This window comes from Podarcis cretensis, assembly GCF_951804945.1.
Source record: "Podarcis cretensis genome assembly, chromosome: 1".
NCBI lineage: Eukaryota > Metazoa > Chordata > Lepidosauria > Squamata > Lacertidae > Podarcis > Podarcis cretensis.
This window is the reverse complement of record NC_137170.1, coordinates 69,356,078-69,378,312: the sequence shown is the minus strand read 5'-3', so window position 1 is coordinate 69,378,312 and position 22,235 is coordinate 69,356,078. Positions and strand designations below refer to the sequence as shown.

At 41.2% G+C, this 22,235-nt stretch overlaps 1 protein-coding gene across 7 annotated transcripts in view; it reads left to right on the top strand.

The window, feature by feature from the left end:
- MICAL2 (microtubule associated monooxygenase, calponin and LIM domain containing 2) overlaps positions 1-18,895 on the top strand; it is a 153,305-nt gene extending 134,410 nt beyond the window's left edge. For all 7 annotated transcript variants that reach the window (XM_079965562.1, XM_079965561.1, XM_079965563.1 and 4 more), the window contains 6 exons: positions 4,612-4,706; positions 9,269-9,361; positions 10,365-10,458; positions 12,994-13,093; positions 14,805-14,874; positions 16,587-18,895. In XM_079965562.1, the coding sequence (XP_079821688.1) occupies positions 4,612-4,706; positions 9,269-9,361; positions 10,365-10,458; positions 12,994-13,093; positions 14,805-14,841 (419 nt within the window). In that variant the 3' untranslated portion in view covers positions 14,842-14,874; positions 16,587-18,895. The remainder of the gene's footprint in view (positions 1-4,611; positions 4,707-9,268; positions 9,362-10,364; positions 10,459-12,993; positions 13,094-14,804; positions 14,875-16,586) is intronic.
- Positions 18,896-22,235: the final 3,340 nt, after the last annotated feature.

The window sequence follows — 22,235 nt, the reverse complement described above, 5'->3', positions numbered from 1 at the left end:
AGGAATATTAGGATGCTACTCTCTACTGCTTTGTTTTTTCTCTCCTGGCAATTGTACTGTCTTTACCAGGGCTTTTCCCCCCAGCCAGAACTTGTCAAAACTAAGTTCCAGCACCTCTCAGGTAGACGCCATTGTTATTCTAAGAGAACAAGAGAGGTGTTCGTTCCAGCACCTCTTTTTCTAGAAAAATAGCACTGGTGCCCTCCACAAATCCGATCAACGCCAACCAGCACTGGCTGGGGTTAATAAGTGTTGTCCAAAACATCTTGGAGGACACAAAGTATAATGGAATATACTGCTGCAGTTGGCTGTTTTACTCTTCATGCTTAAGCGTGGTCTCTAGAACATGAATCCTGGTACATCAGGAGGTGCTATGGTACTACAAAACACTTCCTATCATGGATGTAGCAAGGATTTTTGTTGGTCTTTTGTTGAGGTGGCAGAACCTTAGTTAGCTATGTATTTTTCTTGATGGGGGGGGGGCAGGGAGGGGCATGGCTATGCCCATGCTTCCTATCCTTGTAAAGCATTTTAATTATTGGATATATGAAAGGGGAGGGAGGGAGGGAGGGAGGGAGAAGGTTCTGGAGATCTCCACTTCTAGAGAGGGAAAAGGGGATCTTGGTTCTGTTCCAAAGGCATATCAAGGTATCTTGAGGATTATAGCTTATTTCTTTAAATATGCTTCAGCAGCTTTGAGCACAAGGGTGTTTGGAGAAATGCCCATGTAGGCCCATCAAATTCAGTGCTTTTCAGAGTAAAAGAAGCTGATAATTAAGCAGGGTAATGATACGTGAATGCAACCGTTTTTTATATAACACACACTCCATTTGTCAAGCCTATTTTGCTGCAGTTGTTAACAAGGGGATGCTCCCGTTAACAACATGTCTTTGCCCTCATTGTTCACTTGCTCATAATTCCAGTAGTGCAATGCTGGCTTAATAGAGCCAGCTGGCCTTCAAAGCCATCCAATGGGAATTGAGTCACCGCCTTCAGCTGCACACTTGGCTTTCCATCATCTGGTCTAGCTCCACCACCCTGGGGACACGTGGGATTTCTAGCCGTCCTGGATCAGCAGAGCATCTTCAAGGGGTTGTTTCAGTTCTTTGTTTTCCCTTGATTCCAAAGATGGCAAAGGAATAGAATATCCTTGGATATTCAGCCCATAACTCAAATTCACTAGCGCTATGAGTGTGTCTTGGCACACTTAACTTCACATGCCTAGCCAATCCCAGAATGTAATCTAATAGGCTCACTGAACTGGGAGTGTGCTGGGTTGCTTGAGCCCACATCTGTGAGGGAGGTGGAAAGAGCTTCCTCTGATCCTCAAGGTATAGTTGGAATACTGAAGGGATCCTGCCAATGTTACTTTTATTTTATTTTTTAAAAATATTTTTTATTAACAGACCAAGCAAATCAAATCACATTAATTCCAAATTACAAAGCCAAATTTTAAATTTTTGGTGGGGGTACCCATATTTCAAGTTCCGAAAGGGATCCAATCATCTTGTTGCTGCTGCTTTGATGTCCACAAATCTGTCCAAATGATGTTCACAATTCTATCCAATCCTTTCTTGTTGTTTTCTGCATCTCTTCTTGTTGTTTTCATATATTTTTCCTTTTTCTTTGTGACCTCTGATAGTCTCCACAAGCGAGTTGAAACCAATTGTAGTCCTGTGTGGGTTTTTCCATTCATCCAAGGGTCATATTCAGACGGCTGCCGCTTTTCATCACTTACATAAATACACTCTTGCTGTCTACTCGTTAATCTTCACAGGTCTGTCACTCCCTTTCTCAATCTTCTGAGGAGGTTCTGCCAGAAATCCCATATGAAAACAAATCCAAAGCTTCCTCCTCCTCAGTCATCAGTCTTTCGACAAAACCTGCCAACATGGCGACTCACTTTTTATTGCTGCGCTGCGCCATTCCAAAAGCCCTTATTTTTTCCAGATCTCCATAAGACAAACTTTTGGTTAATAATTCATTTCCACACAGTTTTTAATCATCCCGCTTAGGTCAGTTATGTGATGGTTCTTTCTTGGGAAGGGGTTCTTGGCTAATCACATAGAAGAAAAGAAAAAAGTTTTTCCCCCCATCCAGTCCAGTTCCGACATACCAACCCTTTGATGTATCTTCTTCATGATATATTCCTGTTAAATCCAACTGGTCGCTCTTACTTCACAGACGTCACTTCAGTTAGCAGTCTTAACTCCCGTTCTTCACTTGAAATATGTGAATTTACTTCTTCTCTAATTGTTTATTTTGAGCTCCTGCAGCCAGTTCGCGCAATCAGAGACAGCGTCTGGGAGAGCCGGCTCCCACGGAGGCTGTGCCTAGTGCCTTCACCCCCTTCTTTCGAACTCGGGGGTGATTTATGGCAACCGCAGGCAAGGCAGTGTTTCCCCATTCCCTGGGATAACAAGGGAGGCTGCATACTCCCATATCAGCCTCTTAATTACCCCGTGTGAGCCGGAGAGATGGTATTGTCGGCCATCTTCCAGTGCGCCCCTGGTGGCCCCCCCTGCCAATGTTACTTTTAGGATGTGGGTACCACTTCAGCACAAAACAGCGCTGTGGCTACATCATGGACCCATGTTATGAAGAGTCCTTCAGGGGCTCCAACACCTTAAAGGTTACATCATGTTTTATTTAGACACAATAAGACCCTTGGTGCCATTCTCCTTTTGCCCAACTGCCCACCATTTGCATGAGGCTGCTTATGGACAATGGTGGGCTTGGGTATGATGCACAAAGGTCAAAATCCCCCCCCCCTTGTGCTACTTTCCTAAAGGTGAGTAAGGAGGCGCCTGGCTTTGGGAAGGAGGCACAAGGCTCTGGTCCCAGAGCCCTCACATCTCCTTCCCAAGGTCCAGTGCCTCACTTACTGGGTTTTGAGACAGTGCACTCACACAGCCCTAAATTTGCCCATCATGGACTGGGGTTGCAGTGTGTCATCCTTCCAAACAGGAGTGTTCCAGGTCCTTTAACAAAAGAGCCTTCCTCCTCTTTACATCTTTTCTGATCGGTGAGCAACATGGCTTCTCAGTTAATGTTTTCTTCCTGCAGCTCCTTGCCTACTCCAGCACTTAGTTTTTTAACTCCTTTTGGTGTAAAATGCAGCCAGGAAGGTGAAAAAGGCACAGTGAGCCATGGGTGTGTGCCCACTTTTGCAAAACACAAGTAACCTTGCAATCATCATCTAGTAAGTAACCTGTGTGTGTGTCAAAGGACACTTGAAAAGAAATGTTTCGGCCCTTGGGGCAGCAGGGGATAGACTCTTATTTTAGTTCTAGTTATCCCCAAAATCTATAACCTTCTCTACCAACCACATTGTCCTTCTTCCTAATAAATGTTGCATTCATTCAATGGATTATAGTAAATAGCCATATTGGGTCAGATCACTTGTCCATGTAACTCTGTATTCCCTACACTGACTGACAGTGGCTTTCTAGGGTTACAGGCAGGAGTCTCTCTCAGCCCTACCTGGGGATGCCAGGAATCGAACCCAAGACCTTCTGCCATGCAGTGCAGATGCTCTGCCACTAAGCCTCACACTTCCTTAGTTACATCCTACAGTTATCCTGCTTGTGCCAAGAAGCCCTCAGTCATTTTAGGGTGCATATGCTTGCCACTCACTGTCTGACCAGAGTCTAATCCAGGTGTTAATCATTAATCCTGCAGCAAGTTAAGTGTATCACCAGATGTTCTCTGTGCCTTTTCTGTTTTCTTAGAGAGGAGGAAGAAATGAATTAGCCATTAAAAAAAAAAATCATGTGAAAATTTACAGGCCTATGCTGATGAAAAGAGAAAAAATATAATTTTGGGGCCCAAAATTGAAAGCAATTTGAATCTCTGAACACAGGTCTCAGCCTGAACTTTCAGTTTGAGTGAAATCTGTGGAAGAATGCATCATTGTGGTGTGTGTATTCATTATGTACAGCATTTACTGTTCCATACACAGTGTGATAATTTTGAGCGAGGGGGAGAAAATATATATGTGACATTTGTTTAGGCCTAATTAATGAAATATTTATGTTGCATGAGGCCATGTGATAAAACCTCCTCCGTGAAGTCCATTTGCTTCTGATTATATTTGTGACTTTTTTTATATGACCAGACATTCTGACGCCAGCTCTTTTACACTGAGCAGATGTCACAGAGTAAAAATGGGTGCCAGATGCTACAAACCACATAAGGGTAATTTGTTTAAGAGCTGGCTCAGACTTGGTGCATTCAATTAGCCCGCATGGTGAGCCTTAGACAATCATTTAGATAACACGGCTAACTTCAGATATGCATTTTAATAACAGATCTGATTTTTTGAATGGAAGCCTGAGCCGTCGTACAATGGAAGTAGGAGTTAACTGATTCGTACATAAAACTTGATATGTTTGCGAGGGTAGCTGTGGCCAAGGACTTGCCAAGCAGTGAAGGCCTTGAACAGTTGCCAAAAGCTTAATTAATGTAATTAGCCAGTGTTCCAAATTGCTGCTAGGTATAGCCTTGCAAAGCTGCAGGCAGGTGCAGTCTCAGAAGCTATGGGGGGAAATCCACTTAAAGCCCAGGTTGAGAATACTGCCTGCGCCACTGAGCTTTCTGTTCCTCTTTTAGGTTCTGAACATTTACCTGCCAGAAAACAAGTTGTTGACTATTGCTCTTCATCCTCTGACAGCGAATTAGAAGGCAGGTCTTCACTGCCACGCAAGGTAACGTTTTCAACGCTTCCCTCCCCATATTGGAAATAGTAAAGGTTCGGTATAAAATGAACTCTGTGATTTACTACTGAGTGTCAAGAACCAAAGGGCATTACAATAGTTCCTCTCATCCACAGAACTGGCACAAGAGGTCAGGTATTTGCCTGGAGCCCCACTTCAGACTGGGGTCCCCAGGGAATAATCACAGCTAGCCAAAATGACAAAGGGAGGGAGAGAGAGTCTGGAAGGACAATGTAATAAATGAACAAGTGCTGGCAGCCACAGTGAAGAAATCGCAGCAACAATTGTTGTTCTTATTATTTATTAATTTACAAACCACTTAATGTCAAAATAAGACTTCCAGCCTCCGCCAATGACACTGCTGGGTTGCCAACTTTTTGTGGTGTTGATTTTTTCAGATGTTTTTGGTGGTTCTTATTTTTATCAGTAAGCTGCCTCATGTGCCATTAAGGAAAAAGGTTGGGCATAAATAAATATATTATTGCAAATATTAATACTGCAGAATTTGAAGCGACTGGATGCATAAAAACTGACTCTTTTTGGAATGAAACATTGTCCATTAGATATTACTCAAAACTTTACCTGCAGAACTTCTTCCAAAACAGAACAAAAACAGCAAAGATACATCCAAATAATTCTATATAAGATCTTGTGTTGTACAGCACAGGCTCAGTATCTTAAAAATAACTTTACCCAGGATTCCATTACAGCCTCCATTATAGCCTGAGGCCATGTGCTCCTGAAGAGCTTCATTTACACACCCCTGCTTCCACAGCAGGTGGCACCGTGGTCTAAACCACTGAGCCTAGGGCTTGCCGATCGTAAGGTCAGTGGTTCAAATTCCCATGGCGGGGTGAGCTCCTGTTGCTTTGTCCCAGCTCCTGCCAACCTAGCAGTTCGAACGCACGTCAAAGTGCAAGCAGATAAATAGGTACTGCTCCGGCGGGAAGGTAAACAGCGTTTCTGTGTGCTGCTCTGGTTTCACCAGAAGCAGCTTAGTCATGCTGGCCACATGACCCGGAAAACTGTCTGTGGACAAACGTTGGCTCCCTCGGCCAGTAAAACGAGATGAACACTGCAACCCCAGAGTTGTTCGTGACTGGACTTAACTGTCAGGGGTCCTTTACCTTTTTTACTTCCACAGAGCCTGGGAACAAAGACTAAAAAGCAACTCCCTTTCAAAATGTGATTTGCAATTCAGTACCTTAATCATCTGATCTGAAGTTAAACACTCATGTTAGCTAGCAGAAAACAACAATAGTTAATTATCAACTCAGCTAAAGCTCAGCATTGCTTAGAATATTGCAGTGAAATTTCCCCAGACTTAGCAATACACATTTAGGCATTTTCCATTTCTGTGCCAATTAAATAATTATACTTAACATGTATAACAACAACAACAACACCATCATCAAAATAACATAATAAAAAGCACTTCTGGATCAGGCCAAAGGCCTATCTAGTCTAGGGATGTGTTTCCCACAATGGCCAGCCAAATGCCTCTGAGCCCACAAGTGGAATATGAGAGCAACAGTGCTTTCCCCAATTCTGGTTCCTTGCAAACTGGTACTCAGAGGCATGCTGCCTCATATATATATATATATATATATATATATATATATATATATATGGGTTTACATAACATAGTGTAAATAAATGTAAAATACTTACTTATACAGATAAAATTAGAAACCAATTATGCACAGTGGGTGGATTTCACTGTTCCCCTCTTTCAAAGCTTTTGTCTGCGCAAACATTTCAACTTGGCAGATGGAACAATTCCCCTCTCTTCCCTTCTTGTGCTGTTCTGGGGGTTCTCCTGACCCCCCCCCCACCTGAGCTGATTTTAGGAGCACACAGGGGAGGAGGGGAGAGAAACCCCCACTGTGCAAGTGGGAAGTCTTTGTGCAAGGCTTCTGCTGAAAGAGCTCTTTAGTTGAATCCCACCAAACCACATTGCTTGTCTGGGTAAGCTTGCTGAAATGAAGTAAGTTTTTAGTGGGCATCTAAAACAGTACAGTGAGGGTGCTTGTCTGGTGATAATATAGTCAGGAGTTCAGAGCATGGTTGCCGCCACACTAAAAAACTAGTTTCTTATAAATGAGAAATGAACATTACGTGGCACTTGCAAATGCGAATATTTTGCAGATTGTTGTGATTGAGAAGGTACATATGAGGCAAGGCAATCCTTCAAGCAAACTGGTGCCAAGCTGTTACAAACTTAATAAACTAATAGTTTCAGTAATATGGCTTTAACGTGTATATTGGTCCATGTGGCAATGACATGTTTATTGGAGTAACAAGCAGGAGAATAAAATTAACCAAATGTAGATTGGAAGAGTTAAAACCAGTTATCTTCCTTATTGCTGTAGGCTGGAAAATAATTAAGCCAGATAAAAATGCATGGTCCCCCAGCTGGAATTGCGGTTCTAATTAAGTCAAAAAGTAGTATAAATCAAGTGATGTAAAGAGGATTGCTTCTGTGTGATTTCGTAGATACTGTTGTATTTTTCTTTTTTGGATATATTTTACTAGAAAATTAATGAAAACGACGCCAAAGTGATGAGTATGCTGCACGTACTGTAACTGATACTAGTGCAAGAAGTATAAGAAGATGCATTTCTGCCAAGATTCAAGATAGGCCCTGACGGCACAGTGTTTCAACTGTGCCATTGGAGAACAGTGCCTTTGAGAACAAGTTCTTTGCTAGTGATGCTAACTGGCCTGAGTTTGGAGCCAGGCATGCACTTTTTGTTCTTGCTGATATTTGCAGTGGTGTTCTATCTACGGCAATCTTCTCCCAGCTGGTTTGTCTCCCACCTTTTCCACTCCATTTCCAAGCATCTCCTACACAAATATGTGTACAACGGCTATGTTCTACCTCCACTGTCGGTGGCATATGCTGGGAGCTGCAGGTGGGCAGTACCCACTCATGTCCAGCTTGCAGGCTTCCCACAGGCATCTGGTCGGTAACTGTGGGAACAGGATGCTGGACTGGATAGGCCATTGGCCTGATCCAGCAGGCTTGCCTTAGACTTAACAAATGCCAAGAGACAATTTTGGAACCCTGAAGGGAAAAAGCAGCCAAGAGAGAGAACTTTGCTTTATATATTGTTATGGGCTTGTGGGAGGCCAGATTCCCCTAAATTCCTGAGGGCCAGATTCTCCCCATAATTCCTGGATTTAGTAAAAGTTAGACTTAATCAAGTGTTGACTAAACATTGCCAAATTTAGATATGCTAATGAGCCAAGCCAACTCACAGAGCTAGCTGTATAAGCTATTAGCCAGGGACAAAGGCAAATCATGGCCTATCAAGGAAACCATCAGAGGGCAAGACTTCTTTGCTGGGTGCTAATGGGCAGATAAGGCTAGGTCAGACATAGGCAAACTCTGCCCTCTAGATGTTTTGGGACTACAACTCCCATCATCCTTAGCTAACATGACCAGTGGACAGGGATGATGGGACTTGTAGTCTCAAAACATCTGGAGGGCCAAGTTTGCCTATGCCTGGGCTAGGTTTATGGTTTCAGCTTTGAATGATGTAGGCTGGGGGGAGGTCCTTTGAGTCAATTAGCAGCAAGAAGGAGAAAGACAGGCAGAACTCCATATGAGCTGAGGATAATGGGTTAGAACTAAGAGACACAGAAGATGGCTTGTTGCTGTCCTTTGAATCCAATGCTATCCTTAAGGGGGAAGCCAGACGCTCACAGGATGTGAATGTTCTGCAATCCCTCCATCTAGATGCGGGTTGTATATAAAACCATATATCATAAAGACACCACAGTCTCTGCTGTGCCTAATTCCTGAAGGACACACAGACCCTGGGTAAGTGCCTGGACCCCTGGAATCTCACAACACTCAGATATAGAGATAGTGTGCAACAATATGTAAAGGGATAGATACATGAAAATAAACATGTTTGGCACAACCATGCTTCTGTGTGTTTTGGAAAACTCTATAAAGTTATAAGCAGCCTAGTTATTAAATTGCAAATAGTCTTTGACCTTCAATTTGAAAGCTCTTCATGCTCTATCTACTGTTTCACATGGTTTTTTCCACAATTATCCTACTTTCAAAATAGGTATTGCTCTATCTACACCTCATTCTTGGTGAGAGTCTCCATGCATGGCAAACTATCATCTCATAAACCTAGTAGGCCAAACTGTCATCTGAATCCCGACTGCTTTTCTCAACAAAATATATGCTTCTCTTCTTCCGCAATGGACTGAATTATTAGCATTTTGCAGATACAGTATAGCAAGTAGGTCAAGATTTGAGTGGCAACTTTGCACTCCCTAGAGTTACTTTTTAGTCACCAAGATAATTTGTCTTGGTCTTGGTCTGCAGTTTCATCTTCATTGATGGAACATTATTGACAGAAAATGCTAATGCCTAGCTAAGATTGCAGCAAGGTCCCTATTGATGAGGACAAATGGCTCAGAATGTGCCTGGCCAACACAGTCAAAAACTACTTAACATCCACATTAAAAGTCAAGTCTATGAAAAGCTGTGGCTAAGTACAAAGTATTGATTACCTCTCTCTTTTTTGTAGACAAAAAGAACTCTGAGAAGAAACAGAAAGTTGGAAAAGGAAACAAAGCAACTGGTTAAACAAGAGGAACTAAAGAGGCTCCATAAAGCACAGGTCATTATGAGTTCCTTTTGATAGAACCATTTTTTGTCATGGTACTCACTGGTATAGTGTATATACTGCGCATTGCACTCATTTTGTTTTGGCACCTGTGGCATTTGAATCAACATATGAGTACTGGCACCTCATTTTTATTTTACAAAAAAGAAGCACTGAATAAAACTGGCAGCCAAACCAAATGCATTTCATGGTGGCTGGTTGGTAAATTTAAGACCTTGTGGGAGAAACCAAAATACCATTGCCTGAGGCAGATACACAGCCCACAGTCCTCTCTGACTCCCATTCCCCTTCGTGTGCCTCCATACAGTCATCTATGTTCCTTGTTTTCACCCGTATAACTCATAGTGGTTACAGCCACATATTCTTTTATTGGAAACTGTGATTTTCTAATATGCAGCCCCTGTCTCTCTTGAGCTGGTGTGGCGGATGAGCATGTTGTATTTCCCAGACTGAGTATATGTTTACCATCATAGCTACATATATAGTACCCCAAAAACACTTATGCAGGGTGGAATCTGGTAATGCTGCCAGTCTGGGACAATGCAGGTGAATTTATAAGATCCCAAATCCTTTCCTGCCATTCCTTTTTCTCCCTGGCATCAGATATGCCAGAGCCATTCAGATAAATTCACTTGCTTTATTTAAAAGGAATTTTTGTTAGGTGATTAAGATGATGTTAGGGAAATGGCAGTGATGCCTAGAGCTCAGTGACCGACATGTGTTGGATACTGTATGTTGTGAACTACCCTGTGATCACCAGATGAAGGCAGTATACAAATTTAATAAATAATAATAATGCTGAAGCTCCAAAGCAAAGCCCCCAATATTTCCAGTTTACCATTTATTGGATGGGACAGTTAGTCCCTGCCTGTGACTTTCATATGCCCAATCAGAGTAGAAAACACTGACTCAGACAGACCAATATGGTAGCTTCATATATTCCTAAGTACTCCTTTGCCAAATTTGTTGCTTGAAACATATGTATGAATCTGCCCAGGCTATCCAGCGACTACTGGAAGAAGTGGAGGAGAAGCAGCGAGCTCTGGAGGTGTATGGTGTTCAGCTCGAGAGGGAACTACGAGGAGAATCAGGTAAACAGAGCAGGAAACCTGAGGATATCTGAAGAATATGCTAGCTTTCCTGGTGATTGTACATCTGGTTTTGAAAATTTCATGGAATTTAGCTTTCTATTCAGTTTGCAACTTCCGGTATAGATCTGATGGGCAAAGTATGGAGCTGGGGTTGAGGAAACTATTGTTAAAACATTTCCCTGGAAGCTATAGTCTGATGCATGTGACTGCAAGCTGACCCTGATCACAGAGTTGAATTTTCAGCCTGCAGTGAGGTGAAATGTTTAACATTCAAGAGCAGCCTGGCCACAAGAGGGAGATCCTCAGACAATTTCTTTGATTTCAGTTTGCTCAGCTCAGATTTTCTTTTGTGAGTTAGCCCTTAGTATAAAACTCATGCATTATCTATGATAACAAATGCATAAGAGCACAAATTTTGGTTACAGTGTTTTATTTAATCCTGGAAACAGAATCTTCATTTTTTCTTTCTTCTGCTGCTGCTTCTGCTTGCTTGTTGTCTTGTTATTGTTCAGGCAGACCCTCTTTGTTCCATTGTTAACGTTTGTGTTGTGCTGGTGTTTTCTCATTTGAATGCAGTCTTCAAAATAACACTTGACGGAGAAATTCCACCCCACCCCCCATTCCCTACCACCCTGCTCTCCGCACCTGATTATCTGCATTTGCCTGAGAACCAATGGCAACAAGTACTCCTTGCACACAATGGCAACAGAAAAACAGAGCACTGGTCTATTGGCACCTGACATAGGAGCCAACTCCTAGAGGCTGAGGTCCCTTTGGAAACTCCCCAATAAAATGTCTGACAGGGCATTGCCATTCAAATGCTGTGCGTGCACCACATCATGTGATCGATTATGCACGGTGGGACTTACCTGCCCCCTCCCCAATATTTTATTCAAGATGGCACCCCTGGCACCTGAAGACTCCTGGTCCACCAAATGTCATTGCCATGCACTTTGTGTGTGTTTTCACTAGGGCAAATGGGCTACTACCCCACTAACCTCAGCCTGGATCTACTTGCCTGGATTTTATAGCCAGTTGAGTTACACTGGCTGTCATCCTCATCCTCCTGTATTTCAGTATTGCCCTTGTAGTACTCAGCAGGGAAGAGGATGGACTCTGCCCTTCACTGGATCTTGCTCCCCTACTGCTGAGCTTCCTGCCTTCTGCCCCTTTTTGCCCCAGTGGACACCAGCCATGACCGGTGTGTGTGGACAGGGGAAAAAAGAAACAACTTGCCACACAGAGGGGCCACGTGGCAAGGGATGGAGTAACTGCATGCAGATAGCATCACATTCAAATCAACATTAAATATCTCAGTGTCCACTGGGGCTCAATAGTAGACAATCAATTATGGTACTTTGCTTCAGAAATGTCATGCTCTCACCTACTTGGTGTGTCTGGAGAAACTGAAGCTCCCATTTCCTTTCCATGGTAATTTAATTCCTTTTATTAAGGTTGGGCCCCCTCCTATTTATATTGATTGGTAGACAACTACAGAGGGAGCTGTTTTGGGGCAGAGTTTGTGATTATTCCTCATCTGTAAGTCTCCTGTGCACAATTTTTTCATAGGATCTGCAAACCACTCAGGAACCCTATTAATTTTGTGGGGTTGCTTATTTATATTTATGTTGTCAAATGGGCAGTTCCAGCTGTTACATTGCCATTCACTCACTCTTTTAAAAATAATGTGCATTATTGCTTAATGAATGACCAGCCCTTATTAGGTTAAGCTGTATTTAAGCAGGGCTGTGCTTATGGAGTTCAGGCGATTTAATAGGCATTATTACGGTAATTAGAAAATCATCACAGTTAAGCAATACTATCGAGCTGCAAAAGGTTCTGAATAACTGAATTTAGAGACAGGCCTGCAAACACTAGTCTTCCGTGACATTAATGCATCTCCCCTCTAATAATTGCAAGAGTGTGGAATGAAAGGCTCTTTTGTTGGTGGGAGTTTATTCATTAGCTACTGGACTGAATAAGGAGAGAACATGTGTCGGGGCGAAACAAAGTGCTCCAAAGGCTGATGAGCAAAATGAAGCTTTGAGGATCTCACAATTAGGGCAGCAACAATTCATGCATTAGAAGAATCAGAAATAATCTGAGTCCTATGACTAATGGGGACTCTTACTGGAAAACAGACCAGGTTGAGGGTGATCTATACCTACGCTTGTTTCATTTTTATTTTATTTAGCATTATTCTGTTTGCCTTCAAAACATCTGGGCAGTGGTTTAGGGCCATGCCCACAGAGCTTCGGAAGTGCTATCGTATCAACTGCTCCAAGACTGCTCCTGACCCTTTGTGGGATTTCCCAGTCTGTGGGTCTACTCCCTACTGCATTAACCATTTTTTGGTTACATATTTTAGCTGACAGTTTAGCAATTTTTCATTATAGTGTTTGGTGCTTGTGTAATCCATTTGATTTTTTAAAAAAATCGGTCTCTGCAGAATGTGATTTTGGGGGGGACATGGCAGTGTTATCACGGGGAGGAAAACCAGATATTGCAAATTTATTTTTTTAATATCTTAAACAGATTCAAGCACACAAGATGAAACTCAGCTGTTACATGAATGGTTTGAGCTGGTATTGGAGAAGAATAAATTAATGCGCTATGAATCTGAACTGCTGATCATGTAAGTAAGAACTCACTGTTTGCCATTAGTGGCGAAAATATCAGAGATGGGGAGAATATTCGCTTGTTCGAGGCAGAGGATATTCTTCCTGATGCATGCAGATGCCCATTATTGAACTAAATTGCTGCATTACGCCTTGCATAGCATATCGCCATTAAAGTACAGAGATAGAGTACTGCTCCTTCTTACATTATTGGCATTTGCAGGTGGAAGTGTTTTACAATAAATGAGCGCAAAAGCTACCATTGGTTTTAAACATATATTTACTGTTGAGCTAAAGAACTGTTAGCAATGGAGAATATGTTTTCCTGTGATGAATCCTTATGGGCCTTTAGGCACTTCATCCTCTGGAAATTGGTAAAAGTGCCAGATTACCACCATGGAGGAAAAAGACTCCCACCTGCGCACAATTTGTCACAACTTGAGGATGTGCAGATGTATCATTTTGAGCATGGGGGAAACAGTTTCACTGCTCAGTAACCATTTATTTATATCCCATGCTTCATAGGATACTCAGGGCAGGTAACGATATTAAAACAACCCAAAATAAAATATAGTAAAAGAAATAAGCATCTAGTAAAACAGCCAACAGCAACAAGAGATAATCAGCAGTAAATTCAATTATAACCATTAAATATTAACTATATTTAACATAGCTAGGATTTAAGTTGGGGGGGGGGCAGGACACTAACCTGTCATTATCCTCTGTCTGGCTCTGTCTAGCAGATTTGGAATGAAATGTTTCAACAACAGTTGTTTTAAATTACCTTCTTTTGACCCCAAGTGCTCAGAAACACCTGTCAAAAATCTACAATTTCTACTTTTAGTTAAGATTTTTTATTTATTTACTTGATTTAGGAGGGGGCAGCTGACCCCCTGACTATGGCCATGCATACATGCCTGAGCAAAATAGGTGGCTCCTATACTGGAGCTGCAATTCTAATAAGTTTTGGTGCCATGCACACCTCTTGGAAAAAGGCATTTGAATTCCGGGTGCCACCACAGGGAAGGCCCTAGCTTGCGTCAGCACCCAATGTCCTCTCCCTGGTGGTGGGACAATGGCACAAACCTCTCCCTAAAACAGTGGACAACACATTTGTACATATTTATTTTACATTTTTATCCCACCCTTCTTTCAGGATATATAGGACCATCTCATTTTCTCTTCACAACAATCCCACAATTAGGCTGAGAGGTGGAGACTGGCCCAAAGTTAATCAGTAAGCTTCTGGGCTGATTAACTACTTCAAACACTGCATTGCACTGACCCTAGGGAAGGGCCTTAGCTCAGCTGCTTTGCATGCGAATGGTCACTGATTCAATCTTTGGCATTTCCAGGTAGGGCTGGGAGTGTCTCCTGCCTAAAACCCTGGAAAGCCACCTCCGGTCAGTGCCGACAATACTGAGCTGGATAGATCAATTGGCCTGACTCAGAGTAGGGTGATTTCCTGTGCTCCCCTACATAATGCGTGGAGCAGCCTTTTACTTTCAGTCGTAGATTGTTACCTTTCCTGCCATTGGTCTGGTATTTATATTTCGGTGGTGGTAGTGATTCAGAAGAGAATGGAAGGCACTTGACCACATGGACCTAGTTTGCCCAGCTCTTAATCTTGCTGAAAAGGGCAAATGCTTTGATGCCACCTGTTCGATAATATTAATGTTAAAGACTGATTGGTTGTCATAGCTGAGCCTCTGTTATTCTCGTGCCCAGAGCCAAAGAGCTGGAATTTGAGGATCATCAGAACTAACCGGAGAAGAGAGAGGGAGAAATGACCTTGATGGTAAGCAAAGTACTGAAGCTAACTGCATTGCAAGAGAAAGTTGCAAGATATTATTGCCTACTGAGTCAATTGATTTTTAGATGCACATGTCCCTTAAGAATGTTTGGGCATGTTAGAGAGACATGCCATCCCTATGATAGCCAGAGTTATTTTATTTATTTCTCACTGTTGAAGCCCAGGAAGGGGATTTCTTTTTCTAAATTCCCCAAAATTTATAAAGCAGTTTGAAAGTTGTATTTGGATCCTGCTGAAAAATAAACAGACCACAAGAGTGCAACTACTGAACTATGATTTAAAAAATAAAAAATAAAATAAGCGGATGGATTTAAGAGCAGAGAAGGGCAAGCGACCAACAGAAAGGAGGGTCTCTTCTGCCACCAAATAATTCCAATAAAGGTTTGGAGGATACAGTCACCTCTGGTTTACAGGTACAATCTTAAATGAATGCTGCTGAGCCAAACTCTGCGCACACCCCATACATTTAAAACACATCCACACACCTAAGAACTCTCACAGAGGAGATGATGATGATGAATTTTACTACAGTGGTACCTCGGGTTACAAATACCTCAGGTTACAAACACTTCGGGGTACAGACTCCGCTAACCCGGAAGTAGTACCTCAGGTTAAGAACTTTACTTCAGGATGAGAACAGAAATAGTGTGGCCGCAGGAGACCCCATTAGTTAAAGTGGTACCTCAGGTTAAGAACGGTTTCAGGTTAAGAACAGACCTCTGGAATGAATTAAGTTCGTAACCAGAGGTACCACTGTATTTGGATCCTGCCCATCTGACTGGGTTGCCTCAGCCACTGAGCAGTTTCCAACAGATATGACAACATAAGCAAACATTAAACATTTAAAACTTCCCTATACAGGGCTGCCTTCAAATGTCTTCTAAAAGTTGTATAGTTGTTCATCTCCTTGACAACTGATGGGAGCACAGGCCCTCTGCCTGGTTCCCTCTGACTCCATTTCTCACAGTGAAGAAACCGCCAGCACACTTAACAAACTATAGCTCCCAAGAATCTGGGAGGGAGGGCTTTAAAATGTGTGTTGTGTACACAGCCATAATTCAAGGTTTCTATGTCAATTATGCTTTTTTCTGAATAACCAAAAGACGAAGCTTTTAATACTTAAGTTGTTTTGTTTACTAAAAAGGGGATAGACTACAAAAGGCTGAATATATCTGAAATTTCTACTTAGAAGAACTGAATTTCAGATACCCAGTGATCTGTGCACTGGAGGAAAGGCCCAATTTGGTCATTCTCACATTACATTATGTGCAAGGTTTTGGGGATTTGAATGCTAATTTGCATATACAATTTGAAGCTGGAGTTATAAATGAATATAAGATTCATTCCCCGTAGTTAAAATTTTATTTATTCTTAACAGACTGACATATGTTCTTGCCAGCTTCAAAGAACTGTAAAATTAGCTGGACGCATTCCACCACCCCATACATAGAAAATTTCTTTTGAGTCCAAAGCAACTCCCTAAAGCAGTTTGTGATATATCATTGGAGACTCTGAATAGAAAAGATTAACATAAAATAAAATAAAAAACACATCTCCTGACCAAGGCCTTGAGTATGTTGAATGCTGCTATTTGAATCCCAGCAGGGCCACCTCTATCCTTTAGCAAAATGAAGCAATTGCCTCAGGTGATTTTTCTTTATTTACCTACTGATTTATTGCATATTCTTCACCCTAAGGTTCCAGGACAGAATGCTGCAAGTGGCCAAATTCATCGTCCACCTTGCCAGCCTATGCAAGCATCCAGCTGCAGCCACACCCCACCTGACAGAGATGGATTTAGGAGCTGTGACCAGTGGAAGAAAAAGATGAAAAGCAGTACTTGGGGAGTTTTAGAAAGGGAATACAAATTCTGAATGTTGTACACACTGGCATCAGGCAAATATTTTCCTTTCCAGCATAGTGACCACCAGCACTGCAAGATCATGTTTAAAATGTTGTTGAAGAGGAAAGCCCTGCATGCTATGGCCGCCATGAGAAGAATGGTGTTCTCCTTACACGTTCTAAAAATAGCTCTTCATTCACATCAACATATGCAAAAAGAATAAATGAGTTCTATGCCTGTCTTGTCTGATATGCATCCATTGCAGATGCTCAAAGGGTTTGTTTTTCACTTCCTAGAATTTAAATTCTGAGTGCTCTTGAAAGTCATGGAACTATAGTATTGATTTAGTTGAAAGCAAAACCAAGATTGTATCATTTTTCATTCACCTGTCTGTATTTGTGATTGTTCCTTCTGCATGCTTTACTTTAGGAATATGTCACAAAGCAAAGTGTTACAATTTTTAAAACAAGCATCAGCCATATAGCAACACATTAACCTTAAGCAGCATTTCTTGTAGTGGAAGAAGATATTCTTTAAATTACAGATTATATGTGTACATTGTAAGCAGCAGAAAAAGTGTTAGTGCATTTTTTAAGCAATACAATTCACAATATGTGTGTACAGAATAGAAGGGACTGTGTCTACTAAATAAGATTTAATACTGCACAGTGGCAAATATTTGCAATTTGTGCCGCTGAGTTATCAAAGGGATCATCCCAAACAAAATGTAGAGGGATCAAGTGAAACTTCTACAGCTTCTAACCAAAGATGGTGATGGAATACACTGGCAGAAATATACCGTATTGCAGTGGATTTTACATGGTGCTTTCACACCATGAATTGTACCACTTTGTGATCTTTAGTTTTGTGTAAAAGTAAAATATGCAGGACACAATCTCAACACAAAGATGGGTCACCTTCTTGTAATGACTGTATTCACTAGAAAATGGGGGGGGGGGATGTTTTTGTTGCCGCTCAAGATAAATGTACAGGTGATATATTCCAAATGAATGCTTTGACAAATCCCCAGTAAAATCAATGGAAGGTTCTGCACACTGAACTGTTCAGAGGATTGCAGCCCAGCTGGAAAAAAACGATGCCTCACATTATGTTTATCGCTTTATTTGAATACTGTTTGTCATACCTGATTTTTAAAACTTGTAGGAAAATTCAGTATGGGCCTTAACACAAAGATGTGTCCAGAACTCAGGGATTATTTCTGAATTTTTTTTTTAATTCTAACTGGAAAGACTAAACCTATGACTTAGCTATGTAAGAGGTGCTTAAATGCTACTGCTGTATTTGGCTGGACAATAGTTTACACACAGCATACACATATAAAAGTGTGAAGGGAGTGAAACTCCAGAACCTGGTTGAAAGGGTAAAGAATAAAATGGATTCTGTTACAATGCATAACTTAATTTTATAAAATATAGCTTATTTAAGGCCCATGGTGTGAGCCCTGCCATAAGCACTCTCCCTTCAGCGCAAAAGGGCAAGAATTAACATTTACTTTACTTTAGAACAAACTGTGGTTTCCCATTTCATATGAACTCAGGGAACTGTGATTTGTCATAACCAAATATAGTTAACAAACCAGAGTATCAAACCATGGTGTGATCCAGATTTATTTTTCACTAGAACCAAGGACAGTCTTTTGAGTTCACATGCAATGTTAGAACTGCCTTTTCTTCTAAAGTGAAAGCTTTTATTCTTCTCACAGCTGCAAGAGGAGATGATAGAAAGAGGAGAACTATTATGAAAAATACAGAATATAGAAATGTCTTGGAAGGTGGTAGGAAAAAAGGATGGGGTCTCTTCAGTATTTATGTATTTATTGCATCGTGTGGTGTTTACATAAAATTGTAACTTGTAAACATATTATGTTTGGGGTTTACTCTTCTGCTTTGGTCAGTAACTGAAATTCAAATCATGAATAATGTTTTGTCAAAGCCGCTTTTACTGTATAAGGCGGAACGATACCAGTTCCTTTTTTTAAAAGAGATGTACAGTATCTGAATTTCTCATTTGCACTTGATAATGTATGTGTACTGTGAGTTGCACATCATCATTGTAATATAAGCTACTCTCTGTTCAGTGTTCAAATGTACTTAAATGTCTTATTTGGATTATTAAAAAACTTACTGGTGACATGGCACAATGCTATAAGTACAACCCAGATTCATTTTTAAACAAAGCTGCTTAAAGCTTCTGAACCATAAACTTTTCTGTCATAGAATGTTGAATTATTGGAAATATTTATTGGAATTACAGGTGACTGTTCAGTTGCACAAAGGCCTGGCTCCTAAATTAAAAAAACAAAAACACATGCACATGAACACCAGAACTACTGAGTTGTTTCACACACCTGGTTTGTTTGCTCAAAACCCTTTTTTACTGGAGGAGGCAAACCTGAAACAGAGCCCTAAATATGGGGTGGGAGAATTGGAGCAGGTTCAATGACACAGTCATCATTTCCCTGCCTACTGCTTCTCAAATTCAATTTCATAATCTCACTCCACTTTTGCCCCTAAAAGAGCAAACATTGGGAACCAACCCTGAGGAAAATTGACATTAGAAAGTAATTTAGAGAGAAGCAATGTGAAACTTCTCTACTCCACATTGTTTTCCAACAGTTTTTCTTTTAAATGTCAGGACCCACAAACATTTCTATAATTTAGTTAGTCCCAGAGTTAACAAATTCAGAATATTTTGTAATGCAGCTCCCAAATGGAAATACTCTCCTCAGCCTGGAATTTGGGTTTATTATACCTGTGCAAAAAGTACAAAGCCCTCCAATTAGCAAGATTTGTATGCTCAACCTGTGTAGATGCTGTTTGTCTAATAGTGACATCCAGACCAATCACTGTGTTCAAAGTTTTCAGGACTCATCATAGAAAGAAAGCAATTTGAGTAATTATGAGGTGAACATTTTAATGAGAACCACAAGGTTGGAAGTAAAAGGAATTTTGTCTCACCCAGTGTGCCTATTTAGCCATTCTGATGTTCAGATATGATGAATAATTATGTTTTAAACACACTGTCCATGTCCCAGTCCTGTAAATGGACCTTCTATATCCATCAGGGATCTGTTGTTCTACTTTGTACTATTATTGAGGCATGAAGCACTACAATCTGAAATGTAATTTTTGTTTACTGTAAAACAAAATGTATGAAACTTTTTTTGAAGAATTACAGCTAATTAGTTCTTCAAGTCCCATTAAACGTTTTCTATATATACTCCTGTCAAGAATCACATGTGATAACACTCTTCTGACATCATTCTAAATATTACTGGTGTGCATATATATATTCTGGAAACTCCCAGAATACTTATGGGAGGGTAGAGGCGCGGGGGGGGGGGGGAGTTCTGCTGTGCAAGCAGAAATCCTTGTCCTGATGGAACCAGTTAGTTGGATAGCACCCTATATATTTAAACCAGGTCACTGAGACTTTTTTCCAAGGTATCCTGGGAATATGTTTCCACAAGGACTTCTAATTCAGAATTTTCACCTTCACAAAACCACAGTTTACAGTGTGGTTTAAGGGAAGTTATGGGAATGTTATTAATTACCAAGCCCAGTGACCAATATCAAAAAGCTAGTTTAACTCAACTAAGGCCTACCCATTTTCCCTTTGAACAGTGGACCCATACCATAACAAAAAACTTTTTGAAATTGCCCTCGGATTCAAAAGATGTCTGTCTCAGATTCGAAAGAGAGGGGAGGGGAAAACATGCTAAAATTGCCTCCCATCCTGTTCCACCGATGGAGCTCTTACCATCAGGTGAGCAACACAATTTATTGGATACAAAGCACTGCAACCAATGGACATTATTTAAAAGGCTCTACTCTGAGCATGACTTAATCAGGAACAACTCAACTTTTTTGAGTAAAGGTTTAAGTAAAACTTTGTAAAAGGTTATCCTTGTACAAAGTTGAAAACATGAAGGTAAAACGGGAACAAAAAAGATATAAAAGATTTTAGCAGGTACATCTGCTGCGTGTCTAAACTATTTCCGGAGAGGGAGAGGGAGAGGGAGAGGGGAGGGTGTATCTCCAGCTGAGATGAAATTGCAGAATTGGTGTTGCTCTGGTGCCAAAGATTTTTTTACAACATTCACATGACATTATCACCAAAATACCAACCCATACTTTGTTTGCATTTAATCTGAATTAATCTGCTATACGTCTACAATCACTCATGGTGAAGTTCATTAGGGCATATATTATTATTTTTACTTCTGGTGGGTGGCCTCTAACATCCCATACTTCCACATCTGAGTACATGTTGTTTCTAGTAGAGGAAACCATGTGAACATGCGTATTTCCACCAATTGCTCAATTGCTGCACATTTGAAATTCAACAACCCCAGAGAAGTTGTTCTTTCACTCTCTCCACACTGTACATGTAGGCCGGGGATTAACTTGGAGGCCATAACAGCAGTACATTGATTGAGAGGGTTTTGTAATATAACTTTTTAATGTAGAGGTCTTGTGCAAGAACTCTTTATCACTTTATCATTACAGGGTGGGGTCCACTACCGAGAAGGCCCTCTGCCTGGCTACCTTGCGCAAGATGCCATATCAAAAAACAACAACAAACTGAAATGGATTTGCCCTCCACCAGTACATAAGCCTCCATTATGTCCACTGTGAAGCATGAGCACTAAGGCTGGTAACATTTGCTATTGCACACTTTCTGGGATGTTTTAAAGTGAGCACACACAGGTACAGAAATACATGCACCTGTGCCCAAAACATAGACAGTGGAGGACAGGGAATACAATTTACAGATACATTCCATCAACTTCTGCCCATTGGTGTGGACACCAGTAGAATAGCAATGATTAGCCATTGGGGCGGGAGGAATGGGTATGCCAAATGCGCACACAGAAAATGTGATCTGTTTGACTTTTAGGCGATATAAGGCCCAGTCTGGAAGCACCCATCTGCAGGGACAACTGCAGAAAAGCAGCTCAAGCAGAGCAAAGGAGAACAAGGATTTTGCTATGCACAATAAAATCACATAAATATCGTGACTGAAAGCTGAGGAAATACTGTGGTAGAAGGGATCTTGGCTCTGATGAGGTTGAAGGACTTTTGCATTAGAATCCCTTTAATTCTATATACAGTGGTACCTTGGGTTACATACGCTTCAGGTGACAGACTCCGCTAACCCAGAAATAGTACCTCGGGTTAAGATCTTTGCTTCAGGATGAGAACAGAAATCGTGCTCCAGCGGCGCAGCAGCAGCTGGAGGCCCCATTAGCTAAAGTGGTGCTTCAGGTTAAGAACAGTTTCAGGTTAAGAACAGACCTCTGCTACCACTGTGTTTACACTCCAAGCCTCTCTTCCTATGCCTGTTTACTTGAAGGTCCAGGCCAAAACCATCCCTTTCACACCCTCCAACATTTATCCAATGAAAATAGGGACGTCCCATAGTAATGACAATATTACTATTTAGACCCCACACATCTTATTAGGTTACCCCAGCATTCTGG